This window comes from Microtus ochrogaster, chromosome 10 (genome assembly GCF_000317375.1).
Source record: "Microtus ochrogaster isolate Prairie Vole_2 chromosome 10, MicOch1.0, whole genome shotgun sequence".
Classification (NCBI taxonomy): Eukaryota; Metazoa; Chordata; class Mammalia; order Rodentia; family Cricetidae; genus Microtus; species Microtus ochrogaster.
In genome coordinates, this window is record NC_022016.1 from 46,961,552 (window position 1) to 46,982,327 (window position 20,776).

The 20,776-nt window shown below is 51.8% G+C and overlaps 1 protein-coding gene across 2 annotated transcripts in view; it reads right to left on the reverse strand.

Annotated features, from left to right (window-relative positions):
- The window catches only part of Ece1 (endothelin converting enzyme 1), a 97,676-nt gene that overhangs the window by 53,170 nt on the left and 23,730 nt on the right, over positions 1-20,776 (reverse strand). The window contains exons 1-2 of one of the 2 annotated variants that reach the window (XM_005352983.3): positions 452-537; positions 223-309 (exon numbers count right to left, since the gene is read on the reverse strand). In XM_005352983.3, coding sequence (XP_005353040.1) covers positions 223-309; positions 452-499 — 135 coding nt within the window. In that variant the 5' untranslated portion in view covers positions 500-537. Of the gene's footprint in view, positions 1-222; positions 310-451; positions 538-20,776 lie in introns of those variants that run through there. The other variant, XM_005352985.3, reaches the window with a different exon arrangement.

Below are 20,776 nucleotides of genomic sequence, written 5' to 3' on the forward strand. Positions count from 1 at the left end.
CCCTGTTACCGGGGCGGGCTCCCCACCACCATCGCCACCACCCCCGCTGTTCTGTGACCTGGAGGATCTCGGGAAGAATGGAACTGTAGGTGGGATGGAAGCCAGCCTCTGAGTGCGCTTCTTGGGGGGGCCCAGAGCTGCGGGGTGCACGGCCCACCTTCTTCCCCTCCCGGCTAAGTGGGGGCGGGACACAGCTGAACTAGCAAAGGTCAGAGTTCCTACCTGTAAGCCATTGGGGTACACCTCGCCCTCAGAGAGTGAGTCCACCAGGTCCTCTTCGTCCAGCGTGGCCCGCTTGTAGGATGACATCTGCAATGCCAAGTGCAGTACGGACTCCCTCAGCGTCTCCATAGCCAAATGGGGAAGCGGGCCCCGGCGCCCCGCCCCACCCCTGCCACCCGAGATCAGCCCACGGATGGCTGGCCCTCCCTGCGCACCACACCCGCCTCACCCCCAGAGAGGACAGAGCGGCGGCCAGCGGCGGCCATACGCTCCGCATGCTGTGCCCCAAGTTGCCCAGAACGGATCGGATCCCCTGGTATCTCCACACGCTGGCTGCCGGGGGCGGGGCCCGCTGGGAAGTGGGCGTGGCCTGTTGGACACAGGTCTCTCCCCGGTCTTCCGCGTTCAGGATGGGGACCTCTTTCTTCACATGCCCAGCCCCTGATCATAGCTGGCAGGACAGAGCCCCATAGAGGCTTCATTCATAATGGGACCCCCCCCCCCCCATGGCAGAGACCAAGAGGCAAGGTCAGCAAAGGCTAGACGGGTCAAGACACATTGCTTCGCCATTGGCCCTTAGGTGAGACAAGGGGTCTTCCGTCTAGCTAGAAAGGCTTGCAGGGTGGGGGTGGGAGTGAGGGGTGGAGATGGAGGCAGGAATCCCCCTCACATCTCAGTTCCTTTCCCCTCTAATTCGGGAGTTTTAAAGCCATAGTTCTGAGTGAAGTTCACACAAATCTAAGAAAGTCCCCTGACTGCTGAGTGACTCTGGAGGTTTCTGCCTTCCAAAGACCCATATCTCTCTCTCTCTCTCTCTCTCTCTCTCTCTCTCTCTCTCTCTCTCTCTCTCCTCTTCCCCCCTCCTCCCCATGCAGGCAAAACACCAATTCACATAAACAAAAATAAATTATTTTTTTAAAGGTGTATGAAAGTCAGGCAGTGATGGCAAATGCCTTTAATCCCAGCACTTGGAGACAGAAGCAGGCAGATCTCTGTGAGTTTGAGGCCAGCCCAGTGTACAAAGTGAATTCCAGGACAGCCAAGGCTACATAGAGAAACCCTGTCTTGAAAAAAAAAATGTGTATGAGTGTTTTGTCTGTCTGTTTGTATGTGTACCGCATCCGTGACTGTGAAGGTCAGAATGGTGGACTGGATTTCAGGACTGGAGTTATGGATGGTTCTGAGCCCCAGTGTGGGTGCAGGGAACTGAACCTAGGTCATCCAGAAGAGCAGCCAATGTTCTTAACCACCGAGCCATCCCTCCAAAGCACCACATGTTGGGTATGTATACAGGTGAACCAGTGTGTATGGGGGGGTGAGGTGGCTGTCTAAGGTAGGGGAGGGGTTAGTGAGGAAGGTGGGTCCTGGGGTTTCCCAGGCTTTATGGGCCAGCAAGATGGCGCAAACAGGTAAAGGTGATTGCCGCCAAGGCCAGCCACTAGAGTTCATCCCTAGGACCCTCCCTGTGACAGCCCACTCAACTGCCAGAGTCAGCCCGCCATTGTAAACGACATACTCATTACACTACACTTGCTTCAATGTCCTCTGTGTTCCCCAACCTTTTGCCAGGCTCAGGGCTGCCCCTCCCTGACCCTCCTCTTCAGTTACCACCCACCAAGGCCCCAGATCTCTCCCCTGGCTTTTGTTCAGATCTGCAAATACCTAGGCTGCTCCTTTTCAGCCAAGTCCTTTGTAGCTGCTGCTCCCTCCATCTGGAACATTCTTTTCTGGCTTTTGCTCCTCCCACAGGCAGCTCCAGTCTCAGACTAAATGCCACCTGCTCAAATGTCCAAAACACCCTAGGTAGCTGCTCACATTCTCTTACAGAAGCCTCTTCCTTTCCTTATAGACGTGATTGCGGTCTGTTACATTTGCTTTGTTTTGGGAGATAGGGGTTTATTACGAGGCCTAGACAAGCCTGGAACTCACGATCCTCTTGCCTCTACCTCCCCAGTACTGGGATCAGAGGTGTGCACCTCCACATACACCCACCAGCTCTCGGCTAACATTTTGTCTCTGTTTTTATGTGCTGACTACCTGCTGCTCTTCCCCCCTCTCCCCCTAGACCCGTGAGCTTTGCCTACAGCAGCGGGGCTCCTGTGGGAGACTTGCCATCCCCAGGAAGAGTTCTTCAGCTGAATGGTGGAGCAAGTCGCGGTGCCTTCGAATTCTCACGAAAGCCTCAGTGTCTAATGTACTACCCGAGAGCACACAGAACACAGAAAGACAGCCAAGGGACACCGGTCCTGGGGAAAGCAAGGTATGTGTGGAGGGGAAGCATCTCTTTCTAAAGATTCATTTATACGGGGGCTTCAGAGATGGCTCAGTGGTTAAAAGCACTTGCTGCTCTCCCAGAGAACCCAGGTTCAGTTCCTAGTACCCCACATGGCAGTCACAACTATCTGATCCAGTTCGAGGATCAGATGCCCTCTTGTGGCCTCAACAGGCACTGCACGCATGTGGTGCACTTTATATGTTAAGTAAAATGTTAAAACAAAACAAAAAAAAACCCTGCAAACATGAAATAAAATTTTAAAAAAGATTTGCCTCTGGGTGTAGTGACACACACCTTTAATCCCAGCACTCAGAAAGTAGAGGCAGGTGGATCCGAGTTCAAGGCCAGTCTGGTTTAAAAAATGAGTTCCAGGACAGCCAGGGCTACAGTAAAAACCATTGGAGAAAAAAAAGATTTACACACTCTTAGTTCATGCATATAAGTGTTTTGCTTGCACATATGTATGTATGGAAAACTGGTGCCCAGAAGAGGGCTCTGAGTCTCTGGAACTGGAAACACAGATAGGTGGGAGCTGCCATGTGGGTGCTGGGAACTGAACTTGGGTCCTCTGCAAGAGCAGTCAGTGCTCTGCTCTTAACTCCCGATTCATCTCTGCAGCCCCACCTTGGGGGTATGGAAGCAAATCAAATTCTTGCCACGTCTGCCTCTCTTTCACTGGGTGGAAGATTTCCTATTACCTCACTCCGGGAGAGGAAGGCACCTTCCCAGGCATCCAGACTCATGAGGTCCCCTCAAAACCAAGAGATTTTGCTGCATTAAGTGACAGGCGCTAATCACCTGAGGAAAGCCCCCCCCCGGAAAAAGAGCACTGGTCCCCCAACACTGCCCTGGGACCTGGGAGGGCAGAGCGCTAACAGTTTCTACTCTCAGTCTGGTGTCCTTTCCCTTTGCTGTGTTTCCTCGGCCCCTTTTATGCAGACTGAAACCGAAGCTAAGGGAAGTAGCTTGTGGGTAGGCAGGTTAAGCAATGGCTCCTCCCACTTCAGTTCATTTCAGAGACCTCCCCTTCTGGGAAACCTCCTGACCACTGACAGCATCTAGTCCAGAGGTGTCCTCCCAGGCCCTCCAACCCCCGTGCTGCCTCCTCAGAGCAGATATCTCAAGATAGGAGTGGGGGCTAAAGACAGAGTACGGCCCGTTTCCTCAGGGGCCTGGTCTGGGGCTACAGCCTCTAGATGTTTGAGCAAAGGTGCTTACGGGTGGGTGGGTGGACCACCATGTCCCATCCATCCCAATGGGACGTCTATCTAGTGACTAGACGACATGAGGCTCATATACCTCTCAAGAGAAATAAGCATTGCAAAAAGCTGTGGGTTTCTCAGCTCACAAAAGCCCCGCCCCATTTTTGTAATGTCAGTTGAGGCCTGAAGTGAAACTTCACCTACCTCGGAGGTCTGGAGCATCTTATCCCACCTCTCCTCAGTGGGGAGCCTGTTATGGCTGAGTGGGGGACATCCAGCAATGGTTGTCCTCTCTCTGGGCCTGCCAAGTACTCCACAGACGACGACAGGTTCCCACAGCTACCTGGGCTGGCTCAGCAGGTGCGTTTTCCATTTATAGAGGGAGGAAGGTGAGGTGGTGGCCGGACCCTACACCTCCTGGGTATCACTTAAGATGTCTTAAGTGTCCCATTGGTCTCACTCAGTACTTCAAACCTCTCAGGCAACATCCTTATCTCCACTTCACAAACAGTTGAGTGAGGGTCGGGAGGATTCACCCTCCAGTGCCCTGGATGAACCATGAGGTAGCTAGGACACAAGCTTTTTTACCTTCCTGTAAACTCACCCATACTGGCTTCATTAAGTTGTCTCAAGGAGGCCAGGCCACGTAGCAAGTCAGTCAGTACCAGAGTCAGGTCACAAGCCCAGGGCCCTGGATACCAGGGCCTATGTTCTTTGTGCAAGGCAAGACTACTTCCGGTGGGGACCTCCTGAGTCTGGAAGCCCTGGGAAGACTAGACCCTGGGCTGGCGGAACAACCAAGGCTTGCTTTAATGGCCTCATTTGTGGTTACATGGGCACCACACCCTGCCCTTGGGAAAGCAGAACTGCTGCTTTGTGGGGACCCCCCCACCCAGAAATCTGGGCTGCATCTGGGCCTGGTACGCACAGAACTGCTTGGCTGAGACCAAGAAAGGTGAAGTGGGAACGGCAGCTCCCTGCGGAACGCAGGTCTGGGGTCCCCAATGCCCCTGGGGAAAGTGATGAAAACCAGATGAGGAGGATGTGCCCGACCTGGAAGCCTGCCCTACAGCGGCCATCGTGGGTCTGGAATGAGCACAAGCGAGACCCAAAGATGCTTCCATGTTTCTGATGACAAGGCTTTCCTCACTCAGATGACCCTCACGGTTGGTTTGCCCAAGGCAGAGATCTTCTGGGAATCTTGGAGTGGGTCAGGAGTTGGCAAAGGGTGGCATTTTGCGCCTGGGCCGAGAAGCCACACCCTGAGCTGTTTTCACAAGCTACGTCTCCACTGCTTAGGGGTCCACTCTCGAGGCCAAGCACCCATCATGTGTCCACCAGCAACAGGCTGGGATCTGGGAGAAGCTACGTGTCACCCGGTACACACTCAACAGGCATGAAGATGGAGCTAGCGAAAGCTCTCACTGAAACTTCAGTCTGCTAACCCATTCTGCCACTTCCCAGATGCATGGAAGTGCCAAGTCCACAGCAAGTGCCCGTGGTATTCCTACCATTATCAGATAGTGTGTGTGTGTGTGTGTGTGTGTGTGTGTGTGTGTGTGTGTGTGCCCGCAGGCCAGAGGACAACCTTGAGCGGGGTCCCACAGGCACGGCTGCCTTTTTCACTGAGACAGGGTCTCTCACGTGGCTGTAACTCCCTGAGCAGGACGGACCGGCTGGCCAGAGAATCCCAAGGAGTCTTCTGTTTCTACCTCCCCAGCTCTGGGATAACAAGCCCCTACCTCTACACTTGGCTTTAATATATATACACACATATACATATATACATGTATATATGTATATGTGTGTATATATTCTATTTTATGTTCTTTGGTGTTTTACCTGTGTGTATGTCTGTGTGAGGGTATCTGATCTCCTGGAACTTAAAGATCTCCTGGAGTTACAGATAGTTGTGAGATGCCACATGGGTGCTGGGAATTGAACCTGGGTCCTTTGCAAAAGCAGCAGCCAGTGCTCTCAACTGCTGAGCCATCTCTCCAGTCCCAACATTTGGCTTTTTATGTGGGCTCTGGGGACTGAATGGAGGTCTTCCTGACTGGATGGCAAGCATTTTACTGACTGATCACTCCCCCCCCCCCATAGCTACTGCTGTTACTTCTAAAACAAGGTTCTCACACTGTCAATTGATCCCTGCAATGAAACACAGGGCTGGGGACGTAGCTCAGCAGATGAGCATGAAGCCCTGGGTCCAGTCACAAAGTGGGTATGGTGGCACACACCTGTAATCCCAGGACTCAGGAGGTAGGGCAGGATGATCAGGAGTTCAAGGCTATTCTTTTTTTTTAATATTTATTTATTTACTTATTATGTATACAACATTCTGTTTGTGTGTATGCCTGCAGGCCAGAAGAGGGCACCAGACCTCATTACAGATGGTTGTGAGCCACCATGTGGTTGCTGGGAATTGAACTCAGGACCTTTGGAAGAGCAGGCAATGCTCTTAACCACTGAGCCATCTCTCCAGCCCCCGAGTGCTGGGATTAAAGGCGTGCGCCACCACTGCCCGGCTATTCTTTTTTTTTAATATTTATTTATTTACTTATTATGTATACAACATTCTGTTTGTGTGTATGCCTGCAGGCCAGAAGACGGATTACAGATGGCTGCGAGCCACCATGTGGTTGCTGGGAATTGAACTCAGGACCTTTGGAAGAGCAGGCAATGCTCTTAACCACTGAGCCATCTCTCCAGCCCCGCAAGGCTATTCTTGACTACATAGTAAATCCAAGGCCACCCTGGAAGATAGAGACCCTGCTCCACATATACCAAGCAAGGAAGGAAGGAGGGAAGGAGAAGGGAGGACAGAAGGGAGGAAAAAAAGAGATGTCAGTATCAGAATGGGGATAGAAGGCCATTCTGACTATATAAGACTGTCTTAAATAAAACAATAAATAAAAATAAATGTAACTGGCTAAGGCTAGCAACCTGCTTGCATGCCCAAGGCCTTGAGTCCGAGCAAGCACTAAGTAGTAGTAGTAGTAGTAGTAGTAGTAGTAGTAGTAGTAGTAGTAGTAGTAGTAGTAGTAGTAATAATGTAATAACTGGCCACCCCCCCCCACGCTGCTGACTCTCGACAGGCTCTTTTATGCCCTTATCTTATTCATGTCTATGATCATCTTGTGGAACCAATCCTGAGACTCTTATTGCACAGGTTTGAGGCCTGCCAGTTAACACAACTAAAACTTGATCTCAGATTTTCTTCATCCTCTTTCATTTCCCCTTTTCTTGTTGCTCCCCACAACAGGGCCTGGCACTTGGGCAGGGCTCTTTGGAGACCACAGGCCACTCCATCTGAGCTGTGGGAATAGAGGGCTAGAACTTGGTAGGTGAGGGAAAGGGACTTGGCTTTGGGCCACTAACCATTCTGATGGCACTGGCCTAGCAGGGAAAGGGGATATTGGGCGAGAGGTGGAAGGCAGTGAAGGGCTAAAGCCGAGGTTCAAGGAATTACCGTAAGTTACAATAAAGAGGGGAGATCAGGTTGCTGGCAGCTTCCTTTGAGACACATGGCAGCCCTCCTAGGAATGGGTCACTATGATCGGTCTCCAGTATAACGGAGACTCTGTCTACAGATGCCCACTTGGCCCATTGTGATTTGTGTATCTACACCCTGAGGAGTGTTGTTGTTTTGGTTCCTATGGTAGAAGTGGTCCATGCCTGGCAGGTCATCTCCCCTTCTTCCCTAGTGTATGGGTGACCCAATGTACTCGCTTTCCCCTTGCCTGGTATCCCCACCAGTCACCTCTGGCCTCCATGAACAGCCTCAGAGGCTCAGCTCCTCCAGGAAGCCTTAACTTATTAGATTCCGAGTCCCTGGCTCTCCCGGTGGCTCATCTCCTACTGAACTCTGGGTACAAAGATGCAAATTACCTGACAAGATCCAGCCTGTCTCCTGCTAACAGACTGACTTCCTGGGGCTACACAATGAAAACTGCTGGCTGGCACCCCCATCTTCTCTCCGCCCAAGGATCGAACTTAATATCTCTCTTGCTTAGTATCCCCACCCATGCACATTGGAACCACAGTGGAACACAGGGTCGGGTCCCCTAAGCACGGGTTTCCTGCTCCCAAGCCTTTATATGCCCTCGGATTTCTTGACAAGTAAACTTCTCAGCTCAGATATCTTCCTCCAGGCAACTTTCCAGGACTTCACCAGGACCCTTCCGCTCTCCTCTCAAACAGGCCTTCGCTAAGTATCACACTCTAAGCACAACACGGCTTTGACATCTCAGTTCCTTCTGTGCTTTGATCCTCCCCCCCATCTCATGGGGATGGCAAGAGTACCCAGCATGTGGGGTCTTTATAGGTTCTGGGCGAAGCAAGGCACATAGGCTCCTTAGCTCGGTGCCAACCAGGCAGGGAAGTGACATCCAGTCACTGTCCTCTTGCATGTAGTAGACTGAGAAAGTGCCAGTTTTTCAGGAGGGAGGAGGACCCACACGTGAAAATCGGAGGTTGGCAGAGGGTGTTCACACATGCCCGACAGTCACACACCTGGAAAGCCAGAGTCTGGGTCCCCTCCCTGGGGGTTCCAGCCCACGGCAGATAGTTCTACCATGACAAGAGCAGCCACCATCTCCTACCTTCCCACCTCTCACCTGTCTGGTACTGTCTGCCTCGGGCATCGCTCCCTGGGTCTTCTCAGTGCACTGCGTACAAAGCAGACCAGTGAGCTGGCCCTGAATCCGGAGCCACCAGCAGATGCCTGCACCTTGATGCTCCAGCACCCTTGTGAGGAATAACCCAGCTGGGTAAGTCCCAGGCTGAAGAGGCCAGGGGTGCCGGAACAATTCGCTGACCTAATCGTGTAAAAACACAGGACAAAGCGAATCTGTCTGGTTTAATGATATTTATAACGTGCCTGACCTGCTTGGTAATTAGGTTCACCCAGGAAGCAGCTTGTGAAGTGGCGGTAATTAGTATTTGTGTTACCCCTGGTGGGCAGGCGGTGGCTGGGGAGAAGAAGAAACAGATGGGACAGGAAGCTTAGACGCACCCCAGATTCATGAACCCCAAGTCAACCAACTTATGTGGACAATCCTATCCAGCCCTCGTTGAGGTCCAAGGTGGCCATGATAAATCTTTCTGAAGGTTGAGAAAATTAACCCAGAAAGGTCCATTCCCTTGTCACATGACAGCCAGGGTTCACATAGGTTTCTTATTTCCTTGGGCAGCAGGAAGTCAGTAGGGGAAGGGGTGGGGGACAGGAGGGTTACGTAACAGATCTGACATCCACTTGCCCTTAACACACAGAGAGATGCTGGAACGGCCTAGGGTGTAGCCCAGTTGATACAGGGCCCAACACACATGAAGCCCTGGTCCAACACCCTGAACCACATCTGTGGGACGTGGCAGTGCACATTTGTGATTCCAGCATCTGGAAGGAGGAGGCAGGAGGATCAGAAGTTCAAGGCTGTCCTCAGCTCCATAGTGAGCTGGAGGCTAGAGAACTTATGAGATTCTATCTTAAAAAAAATTCTTTTAAAGAAAGAAAACAACAGCAACAAAAAAATCCAGGGCTGGAGAGATGGTTCAGTGATTGGGAACAATGGCTATTCTCTTAGAGGAGCCAGATTTGAACCCCAACACACACATGGTGGCTCACAACCATCTGCACCTCCAGCTCTAGAGGATCTACAGGCACTTGGCATACATGTGAAGCCCTCTGTCATCTACAGGCACTTGGCATACATGTGGTACACAGGTACACACAGAAAAAACACTCATATACTTAAAGCAATTTAAAACAAGATTCAGCCCAGCACCCAAAATACAAAGGTAACCTAAGTCGAACCAGAAATGGTGGCACAGAAGAATGAAAACCTGAGTGCCGCCCTCAGTTACACAGAGCTAGAAGTCGGCCTGGATTAGCTATACGACACCCTGTCTGAAACAAACGAAAAGGTCCAATGAGGCTGAGGGTCTCTTTTATGGGGAATTCTGGCCTTGTAGATTAAGGTGCATTGGGCTAAACTGGGAACCTGTCTGTCCCTGTCCTTAAAAGGCCAATGCTGGTTCACAGCCGCCTCACAGAGGTCCTGAGAGCATGGATTTAAGCCAGGCTTTCCTCACAACTCTTCCCATTTCACAGACTGAGAAACTAAGGCTTCAGGAACTTCAGAGTGAGGGGACACAGGCAGCATGGGTTTTCCCCACGACCCAGCATTGGGTCGAGGGGAACAAGCCGCCTGCGAGGAGTCCTGTGCCCAGACTCCAGCCCGTGCCTCTTCCCACCCTGCCACCCCCTCTAGCCTTGTGGCTGTGCACCTCTGAGAACTCTGGGGAGAGAAGTCAAGTGTGGTGGCACACACATTTAATCCCAGCACGCGGGAAGTAGAGGCAGGCGAATTTCTGGGTTTGGGGCCAGTCTGGTCAACAATGAGAGTTCCAGGACAGGCAGGGCAACATAGAGAAACCCTGCCTTTGAAAATAGATAAATAATAGTATAATAATAATAATAATAATAATAGTAAATAACATAACACATCTCAAAAGCGGGATTTAAAAAAAAACAGCAAATGTTTATTTAGCACCAACTCTACACCCACTGAGGGATTTGCAGGCAGGCTACAGCCACAGGGGAGAGTCTAGACAGGTCTGCAGGCCCTTTTATGCCATTTTCTTCAAACACTAGAGATTGCAGATGCTTTTCTCCCCAGAGTGGGTCCTGAGGATGCAACAAGGATCCCGGAATGAGAGTCGGGATGGGCGTTCAGCTGAGCTCCCCAGCCTCTTCCCTGGGAAGCAAAAGGTTGCCCTGCCAGTGATCCTTATCCTCCGCTTCTCCAGATAGCAGGCCTGTTAGGACACATCCTCAGGAAGTGGGGGTGTCCAGCCCCTAGCACCCCTGAGGCAGCAACATGTCCTAGCCCTGTCAGATTTCACCCTCGTCTTCCTGAGCTGGGCCCCACTTCTCACCTCCCACAAGTCCTTATCAGGCATTTGCTAGGTTCCTAGCCGCCTCCTCCCCTCGCTGCCATGCCAGCATTACTAAAGTTGGGATCCCATCACCCAGATGCAAAGAAAAACACCCAGACGTGAAAGTGGTCCATACCAGGGCAGTCTCAGTGGGCAGGGCTAGGTCCTCCCAGGCCTGTTCAGGGAAAAAGCACCTCACTGGCTGGCAAAGCTGCACCTCAGGTGGCATCGCCATGCCAAGCAGCCTCATCTTCCCTGAACCCTGGAGGAGCATGGGTAATGGTTAGGAACCCAGTCCCTGGAAATGGCTATGTTCAAATCTCTGCTCATCCTGGAGCCGGCACTCAATCCCTGTCTGCGGCTCAGCTTGCTCAACTATGAGATGGGTTTATTAAAAATCATTACAATGATTAGATGGCTTCTCAGGACAAGGACCTGCAACAAAGGGAGGGCTGGACCAAGCATCAGCTGCTCCCGTCACTGCTGTCTGCAGGCTCCCACTCCCACTGTTGGCTGGTCAGATCTGGCCAAAAGATGTGTCAAAGTCTTTAAAATACCAGCACGGTAAGGATTTTACGTGAAAATCAGCATTTTTAAGTCTCCTTTGTAAAAGCAAATAAAACAAAAACGCACGAATGCTGCTAGGTCCACATTCTCAAATAGCTGGAGGGAAGACAGATGCCCCCAGTGGACAGATCACAACTCTCCAGGGCATCACAGCCCAGCCTCACTCCTCTCTCTGAGGCCCAGGCTTGGCAGGTCCTTTTCACCACGCTGGCGCCATGACGTGCAACAAAGAGAAAAGATGCCTCCCGCTAGGAGGCTCCTCAGTCAAATGTGGGGAAATGATTTAAGCTAGACCAACTAAGCAATGGTGACAGACCAGAGGGAGGTGACCTCAGAAGACAGACTTCCTAGAATGGAGCAAGGCTGGGAAATAGGGACATTTTGGAAGGGTCCCATCTTGATTTCACTGTGGTTGCCTACATGTGTGTGTTTGTCAAAACACGTGTAGCTGCCGCCTGTGTGCTTTATTCTATGCAAGGGACACCTAGACAGGAAAGAAATGGAAACCGAAACGTGGGGGTTGGGGTCGAGGTCCAGACCGGGTCTGACTCCTCTGGCTGTGAGGATGAGGCCTTTTAATGTGGCAGAGACCAGAGACAACAGCAACCAGTCTGTTCTCCTTGCACAATGCCGGCCACATCAGAGGCTGAAATCCAGAGTTTAAAGCTATAAGTGGATGAAGAACACTGTACAGACCCATGGTGTCCAAAACAGAAGCCATCAGCTGCATGTGACAACCTATGGGTTGAACTGGGGCTGGGGATGTAACCAAGCTCATAAAGTGCTCTGTGTAGCACGCAGATGTCCCTGAATTCCAACTCTAGCCCCATGGAAACTGGGGAGGGGGGTGCACTCAGAAGGTAGGGGCAGGAAGCACACTCAGCTTTAATAGTGAGTTCAAGGCCAGCCCTGTATCAAACTTTTTTTAACTAATTAGTTTTGGTTTTTTGAGACAGAGTCTAGAGCTCTGTATAAGAGCCGTAGGTCCTGGAACTCACTCGTAGAGATCTGCCTGCCTCTGCCTCTTTACTGCTGGGATTAGAAGTGTGTGCCATCACTGCCTGGCTAATTTTTTAAAAATATAATTTAGATTTTTAGATTCCCTGGAGCTGGAGTTACAAATAGTTGTGAACTGCCCTAGCACACCTGGGGGTAAAGCCATTCCTGGCCCTCACCGCTATAGGGCATCCAGCAGTCCTGTCCCTAAGACTCTGACCTGTGTGTAGGGGTAACATTATACCTCCCCTTCCCTCTTAAGAGTGGGTACATTCAGTCATGTTTCTAGGGCACACAGAACACTAGGGGCCAGGACGAGCTTGCAGGAGAACTGCTGTGTCAGGGGCCCACCCTGAAATTCTAGAGTGGGGGGGGCATGGGAGCAACGCGGGGGGGGGCAGGAGAGGGCTTTCCATCTGTGACAGTGTGGAAAATGAGTGGGCAGGGAGATAAAACAGGCTGGACTCAATGCTGCGGGCCTGGGAAGAAGAGTTGCTGAGCACAGGGAAAAACTCCCACTGGCCCCCATGTCCATGGTTGGCCTAGGATCCGGGAACAGCACTGAACAGACACTACTGTGGTCACACTGGTGCAAAAGGGAGCCACACCCATCTCCAGAAAGGTTCCTCTGCCTGGGGGGGGGGGGTATGGACCCCATCGGGATGGTAGAAACGGCTAGCTGGCCATTGGGACTGCTGGGAATAGAGTCAGCAGGGCTCAGAGCTCACAGTCAGACAAATCTGCCTTTTAAACCTCCACCCAAACCTCCTTACCCTCCGCACTGAGCAGTGTGGGCCTCCCTCAACACTGTCCCGGGCAGGGCTGTGTGATGTTGACTACCAGTTTTAGCATTCCTGCATGGGGTGAGTACTCTCTGTGGTTGGATGTTGGGTCACACTGTAATATGACAAGAAGGTTGACTTCTGACTTAGCTACTTAGGGACCATGTCATACTGACAGTGTCTTGCCACCTCTCAGAACCTCAGTTTCTCCCTGTATACAGGAGGGCAGCAGTTTCTTCCTCACAGGGATTCTGAGGGAGAGGACTCCTTGGGTAAGGTACCACACACAGTGGCTGGCTTTGAAGCCTCCAGAAAAACAAGGTTTAAACTGGCATAGTTGATGCAATGACTCCAGCTGCACAAGAACACTGGGGAGACCTTATCATGCACCCCAGAGGACATCCTGGTTACCTGCCCCCCAGGCTTGGGGCTATGGATTCTTCATACCTCAGCAAAATAACCAAAGGCAGGAAGTGGGGAGCTCAGACTCGACAGCCAAGAGAGAGAAGCACTTGTGCCCACGCCGACAGCTGCTCTGAGCACTGGGCTCTAGACAGGAAGTGGGAGGAGATGGGCAAGCCTCTAGCGTGGAGGTGCCTAGCAGAGGAGAGGTCTGCTCTGCTCAGGGTGGGATCTGGCCTCCAGCATCCCTCTGTGTGCTCACTGTTTTCTTCTTTTCTTGCTTTCTTTCAAAGATTTATTTATTTTATATGTATGGCAATGTTGCCAGCATGCACAGATATGTGCACCACATACATGCCTGGTGCAATGGATCCCCTGGAACTAGATTTACAGACAGTTGTGAGCTGCCATGTGGGTGCTGGGAATCGAACCTGGGTCCTCTAGAGCAGCCAGTGCTCTTAACTGCTGAGCCATCTCTCCAGCCCCACTCACTGCTTTCTTAAACCGACAGTGGGTCCCATTTGTGTCACCAGGAAGTCTAGAACAGTCACTTTGAAGAAACCTGGCTGGCCTGCTCTTGGCAAGGAGCCATGACCAAGCCCCCTGATGTGGGAATGATACACCATCCCCTTAGGATCCAGATCAGCACTGAAGTTGTCCCTGTCACCTCTCTCTGGCTCTGTTGTTAGCAAATCCTAACTCCCAAGGTTGGGCCTCTGCTGGGTCTCTTCTGTTACAGAGCAAAGTGGCTATTACTCAAAGACAGGCCAACGAGGCGAAGTCCACAAGGGTGCACAGAGCCCAGCACACGGGCTGTGTGACCTCAAAAAAGTTTTTTGTTCTGGCTGAGCCTCCACCTCTCCCTTGTAAACAGGGCTTTCACCTTTGAATGAGAAAAGCAAGAGGGAGGAGCCTGGGTATGGAGGAGGGCAAGCTGAAGCCTGGCTGTTGCAGAAGGTCCTCAGGATGGGGGGGGCGGGAGGGGCTCCTCTGTTTTCCCGCTTGCGGCATTCAGTGCACACTCCTCCTCCTGCCTACTCAGGGCTTCTCTGGCTGCAGTCACTGCAACTCCCCAGGACTAGGCTACCAGCCAGGGCTTCTTAAAGTCACCAGCTTCCCGCCGAGGGCTCAGCAGGGCCTAGCCAAAGCCCATCACTCACCGCTGGAGATTATCACATCACAGCTTGCAGAATGGCAGGGTGCCTGGCAGGAGCCTGGCACCAGCCCCACGTCCGCCTGGGCTGGGAAATGGCTAGGACAGCAGCACCCCACCTTCCTGTCCTCCGAGAGTCTTTCTTCCCTATCTCCTGGGCCACACTGGGGCTCCAGAGTTCCAGGGCCACATTCCAGCTATGGACACTTTAGCCTCATCCCCACTAGGCTAGGGACAGAGCCCCGGTTTGGGTTGGGTTTAAGAAGAGAAACTCAGGTGCTGACAGAATGGAGTACAAATTTAGCTGTGTGACCCTAAGTGAGCAACTGAAGCCTCTGTGCCTGTTCTCATACCTATAAAGTGTCGAAATAACGGCATCCACCATCCTGCTCCTTGGGAAGAGAATCAGCTCTTTATAAAGTGTCTGGAAGGCGGCCTGGTTCTGCCTGAATGCACGGGTGAGCGGATGAGTGTGTCACGTGCTCAAGCTCTGTTGCCCAGCATCCTCTTAGGACCGCTATCATGACCCTCCCACCCGCTGTCTTTGCCACTGCTCCACAAGAGCCCTTCCCACACAGGATCTCTGAGACGCTTCCTTAATCGGGACCCTCGGGTTTGTGAATGATATAACCTCAACTCCGGCTGGGTTTCTGCCAGGCAGGACTTGATCCAGACCTTCAGACGTGCTGCTGGGAATGCCCCCCATGCAGGCAGTGCCCTCCCCACGTGCTACCCACACTCACTCCCACCCCCTGAGACCAGACATCCTTCCCAGTAGGGGAGCCAGTCACGCACACTGTGTGCAAGCCTAAAAACATTCTCCCTGTCTGGTCTGACTGATGAAGTCCAGGAGAGAACTCAGGTTGGCCAGGCCTGGGCTATGTCTGCATGTTCTCCTTGTCTGTACAGCCATGCAGCAGACACCATGGTACTGCTAGGGATGGCTCTGGGGACCCATCTGCTACCCGAACATGGAGTCTTGAAGGCCCAGGCTCTGGTCACTTTGGTCCCACACATCCAATTCAGCAGAAGATCTGAGCTTGGGCTCTCCCAAGCCCTGGAGATATATCCCCACTCAGTAACGTCACTCCAGAAACCCCACGTGATAAGAAGATGGTGATGTCATCCCTCAGGGAACAGGAGAAGGGCCACTGTGACCCATGGAAGAAACAAGATCTATACTCAAAACAGATTTCCTTACCCCACACGAGGTCCAGGTGTTTCTCAAACCCACATTGATCATCTTGCCTTCATCTCCCACGCATAAGCCACTAGCTTGGTCTTTTTTCTCGAGACTAGGTAGTCCAAGATCTTGAACTTCTGATCCTCCTTCCTCTACCTCCCAAGATTACTGGTGTGTGTGTCACCAGGACCATTTTATGTGGTTCTAGGGATGGAGCCCAGGGCTTTGCCCATGCAAGGCAAGTATTCTACCAAATAGTTATGGCCACAGCCCGTAAGCTTCTTTATTAACCAGAGAAAAGAATTCCAAGGGTCAGTCGGGCGGTGGTGGTGCACACCTTTAACCCCAGCACTCGGGAGGCAGAGGCAGGTGGATCTCTGTGAGTTCGAGGCCAGCCTGGTCTACAGAGTGAGTTCCAGGACAGCCAAGGACACACATAGAAACCCTGTCTTGACAAACCAAAAAAGGGCTGGAGAGATGGCTCAGTGTTTAAGAACACCGCCTGCTCGTCTAAAGGTCCTTAGTTCAATTCCCAGCAACCACATGGTGGCTTACAACCATCTGTAATGAGATCTGGTGCCCTCTTCTGGCCTGCAAGCATGCATGTAGGCAGAATACTGTATACACAATAAATAAATAAATCTTTAAAAAAAAAAGAAAAACAAAAAAAAGAAAGACAAAAAAAGCAAAACAACAACAAACAGACCCAGAATCCCAGGGTCTCGGTTTCCAATGAGAATAGAACAGTGCAAACAGTTCTATGATGCTGTTCATTTGAGCCCCTTACACCTCAGAATAGGTGCTGGCAGTGTCCCCCAACTTTGCAGATGTGAAACCTGCTCTTGCTGCACAGCCTCCTTATCTCCACCATCCCATCCATGATACCAAGTTTCCCTGCCAGCATAAAGGGCTGGTCCTCACCCCACACAATGCCCAGGCCTCTTGGGATACCAAGGCTCCACACTGTCAGCCCCAGCCAATCAGAGTGGATCCTCAGTCAAACAGGCTCCTGAGCTGCAGTTGCCTTGGTGACCAGGAATGTCTCTGCCTCAGGAAGCCCACCCAGGCTCAGCTTCCCACCAGGTCCCCAACACTCCACCCACCACCACCACACGTGATCATCTTGGGGTGGGAAGAGCCCAGGAGAGGCCTTGGAAGGGAAGGGAGAGTTATACTGGCTCAGAGGACACAGTCTTGGCTCAGGGTTGTCCCCAGGTATAAGGTAGATTTGAGGGGCTTTGGGGAAGGTCTAGGTTCAGCGTAAGCAGACTGGGAGTGAGCACCAGGCTCTGAGCCCTTGAGAACCAACTGCTCCCCCAGTCTTGGAGGCGGAAGAGCCAAGATGGGAGGCTGTGGACTGTGCCGTGGGTCTCTGTGATCGGCGCTGTGTGGCTCTACACAAGTGGTCTCTCACCACGCTGAGTACGTGTGAAACACACATGAAAGTCGACCTCGCTGGCCCTGGATAGAAGGAAGGTGAGGATGCAGGAAAGGACACATCACAATCAAGAGAGGCACTCCCAGACACCTGGCGTGATGCTGCGTGCTACTGTGACCACACAGGAATGTCCTGGCCACAAGAGCACGGAACAGAAAGTTGGAATATACTCCGGGTTCAACCCGAGGACTCTGGGGCCGCTGTTGATGCTTGCTGCTGCTTGCAGTAACCAGCAATGGCATCTGCGACAGAACAAAAGCCTCTTCCCGGAGGGGTGACTCAGTTGGGGCCATGCAGGTTCTAAGGTAGCCAAGCCAGCAACCCCATGTTAGAGATGTGAACCAGAGAGGCACAGAGAGGGTGAATGCAGCCCCAGGTCACACAGCTGGCAAGAGGGTCTCCGCTGTTCTTAGTGCCATGCCACAATGCCAGATGGAGTGTCTGGAAAGGGTGTCTCTGCTGGGAGACTCACACAGACGACATTCCCAAACCCCCTCTTGGGTCCCCGAAATGCTGACTCTGTAGTCACCCAGCCTGGGGTTCCCCTCCCCTCTAGGGCTTGGCTCTGCTCAGCCCAGCTCTAGAGCCAATTTGCAATTGCATAATGGACAATTAGGGACAAGCTTTCTCCTCTTCCAAGGGAGCAGTCGGCCTGATGGCAGAGACAGAGCAGAGAGGACCCAGGAAGCCTGTCCCCTGATCCCTGTCAAGACAGACAGCCCTTCTCCTGGATAAATCGGGACTTGAGTGTACTGTCTGTCCCATACCCCCTGCTCCCTCCCCTGTCCTCATCTGCCTCCTGTCTCCCCTCTAGGAAGACATCCTGACAAGGCTGGACTGTGGCTTTCCTGTGATGCTTACCACTCCAATGCCATCAGGTTGGTGACACCTGGCCTGTCCCACGGTCACGACTACCTAGGCACGTTGCCCAGAGTTACCTTTATACTTGCTAATTCTCCACCCACCAGTCGCTTCGTCCATATTCTCATGGAGAAACACAACTAGCAAACAGGGCAGCTCACGCTGGACGTCAGCTAGTCGCTGGCCCAGATCCAACCTCTGCACTTCCCCACAGGTCAGTGTCAGACACAAGAGCCTCTTCAACCAGTCCCCGATGGTCTCCTAGGCTAAAGGTGACCAGCCAGCTGGTTCCGCTCAATCTAACAGCTGCCAGGATACCTTGGAAAGCCCTGCATACCGACGTCTAGGCCACCAGGCATCCAAAACCTCCCTCATTCCCGTGTTCCCAGTGTACACAACAGCTTCAGGAGAGAAACAGCTGGCCTGGGTGCTGTAACAGGACTGGGGGGGGGGCGGGGGAGGCACATGATTAACTGTTCTCTGAGGTAGGAAAGACCCTCCTCAAAAAGGATTAGGCAAGCCCCCAGCACCTGGTACAACTCAATCAATAACCAGATACCTGCATGGACCAGACACCGTTCTGGGCACTGCTCATCACTGGCTGATCAGGAGCCTTCCCCTGTTCCCCTTTCTAATGTATAGCTGTATATACCCAGCGACATGCATCCCCTTGGAAGCTACTGTGGTAACCAGGAACCAACGACGGAAGTATCAGAACACTGGTGACAGCAGGGAAGCAGTCACCCAGGGCCTGGATGGACCCCAGGACACCAAGTGGACATAACTCAGACCCAACAGTTAGGGAGCAGCCAAGCAGCAGAAGTGAATAGTCTGTGGTCTGTGATTCATGTGATTCCTGTTTAGGGCACCAAGCCATGCTGTGTATCACTGGAGCACAGCCACCCAGGACAGGAGATTCCCCAGAAGAGGGAGTGACAAGCCATGGGACCCCAGACCACAGGGGTGTGGCCCACTGTACTCAGAATGTTCTATTTCAGAGGCTGGATGGCTTGTCTGCCATGCGTATTTTCACTGAGGCCTGTGCTTTTCCTTTTCTTTTTTTTTTTTTTTTCATATGGGGTTTTGCCTGCACATGTGTCTATGTGAGGGGTATGAGGGTGTTGATCCTCTGGAATCAGAGTTACACACAGATGTGAGCCACTGTGTGAGGGCTGGGATTGAACCTGGATCTTCTAGAAGAGCAGCCAGTGCTCTTAACTGCTGAGCCATCTCTTCAGCCCCTCAGATCTGTGCTTTTGATAGATCTGAAGTACCTTGCTGCATACCACAAAAGGCCTGGGCTTTGGAGGGAGACAGATGTGGGGGACCCTGAAATGCACAGAGGGTGAGAATTGGTCCTCAGGCCTCAGACGAAGGGCCCACTTGTCACCAGGCCAGTCCCAGCCTACAGTGCTGCTCAGTTGCTGGCATGCCAGGCCTCAGGGTATCAGGCAGTCTTGACCTCTCCACCGTGGGTCTGCACTGGCTAGACTCCTCCCTATGACATTTTAAACTTCTGTTCCTTGCCTGAGGAGGAGGGTTCATGTCACACGGTCCCTTCCTCTCACCTGATGTACTCCCTACTCTGGCCCTCCTGAGACTCTGTCCCATTCTGGAAAGGTACCTAGCCTGGACCAAAATCAACCTCCTGGTCACATTTACAAATCCCTGCTATAAATACCACTTTTGGGTATATATCCAAAGGATGCTCAATCGTGCCACAAGGACACGTGCTCAACTATGTTCAAGGCAGCATTGTTTGTCATAGCCAGAACCTGGAAACAACCTAAATGCCCCTTGACTGAAGAATGGATGAGGAAAATGTGGTACATTTACACAATGGAGTACTACACAGCAGAAAAAATAATGATATCTTGAAATTTTCAGGCAAATGGATGGAGCTAGAAAACATCATTTTGAGTGAGGTAACCCAGACACAGAAAGACAATTATCACATGTACTCACTCATAAGTGATTTTTAAACATAAATCAAAGAAAACCAGCCTACAAATCACAATCCCAGAGAACCTAGACAACAATGAAGACTCTAAGAGAGACATACATGGATCTAATCTACATGGGAAGTAGAAAAAGACAAGATTTCCTGATTAAACTGGAAGTATGTGGACCATGGGAGAGGGTTGAAGGGGAGGGGAGAGGCAGGAAGGGGAGCAGAGAAAAATGCAGAGCTCAATAAAAAACAATAAAAAAATATATAAACAAAACAAAACAAAAAAACCAAATTCCTGCTATAGCAGGACTATTCAAATGTACAGTGCAACTTTCTATCTCCTGGCTCAGAGACAGACTCGGATGGGACCCTAATATTCTCCAACCAAATTGGAGCCAGTGTCATCTCCTCAACTTGAGGTGTTTCCTTGAAGGCACCAGGGTGGTCCCCAGCTCTGCCATAGCCCTGGTGGGCTCTCTGTTTGGCTGGAAGTTGACTGCAGCTAGGGGAAGTGTCTGAGAGTAGTTTATGTCTCAGGGCTGGGAAGTAGAGCGCAGAAGGCCCCCATGGAGGTGCTGAGCGCCTGAACCACTAGAGAAGCCATGCTGTGGCCCATGTGAGGGGCTTTATCCAAGTTCCTGAGCACTCTAGGGCTATACCAGGGCTCGGCTCTATGGCAGCAGAGTAGTGTGACAAATGGTTTTGGGTCATGGCATCTGGGGATCTATGGGCTTCATCTCTGTCCTTTCCTGACTCTGCCCCATGCCATCAACACAGGGAAATTTGGCCTTAGGCTCCTTCTTGG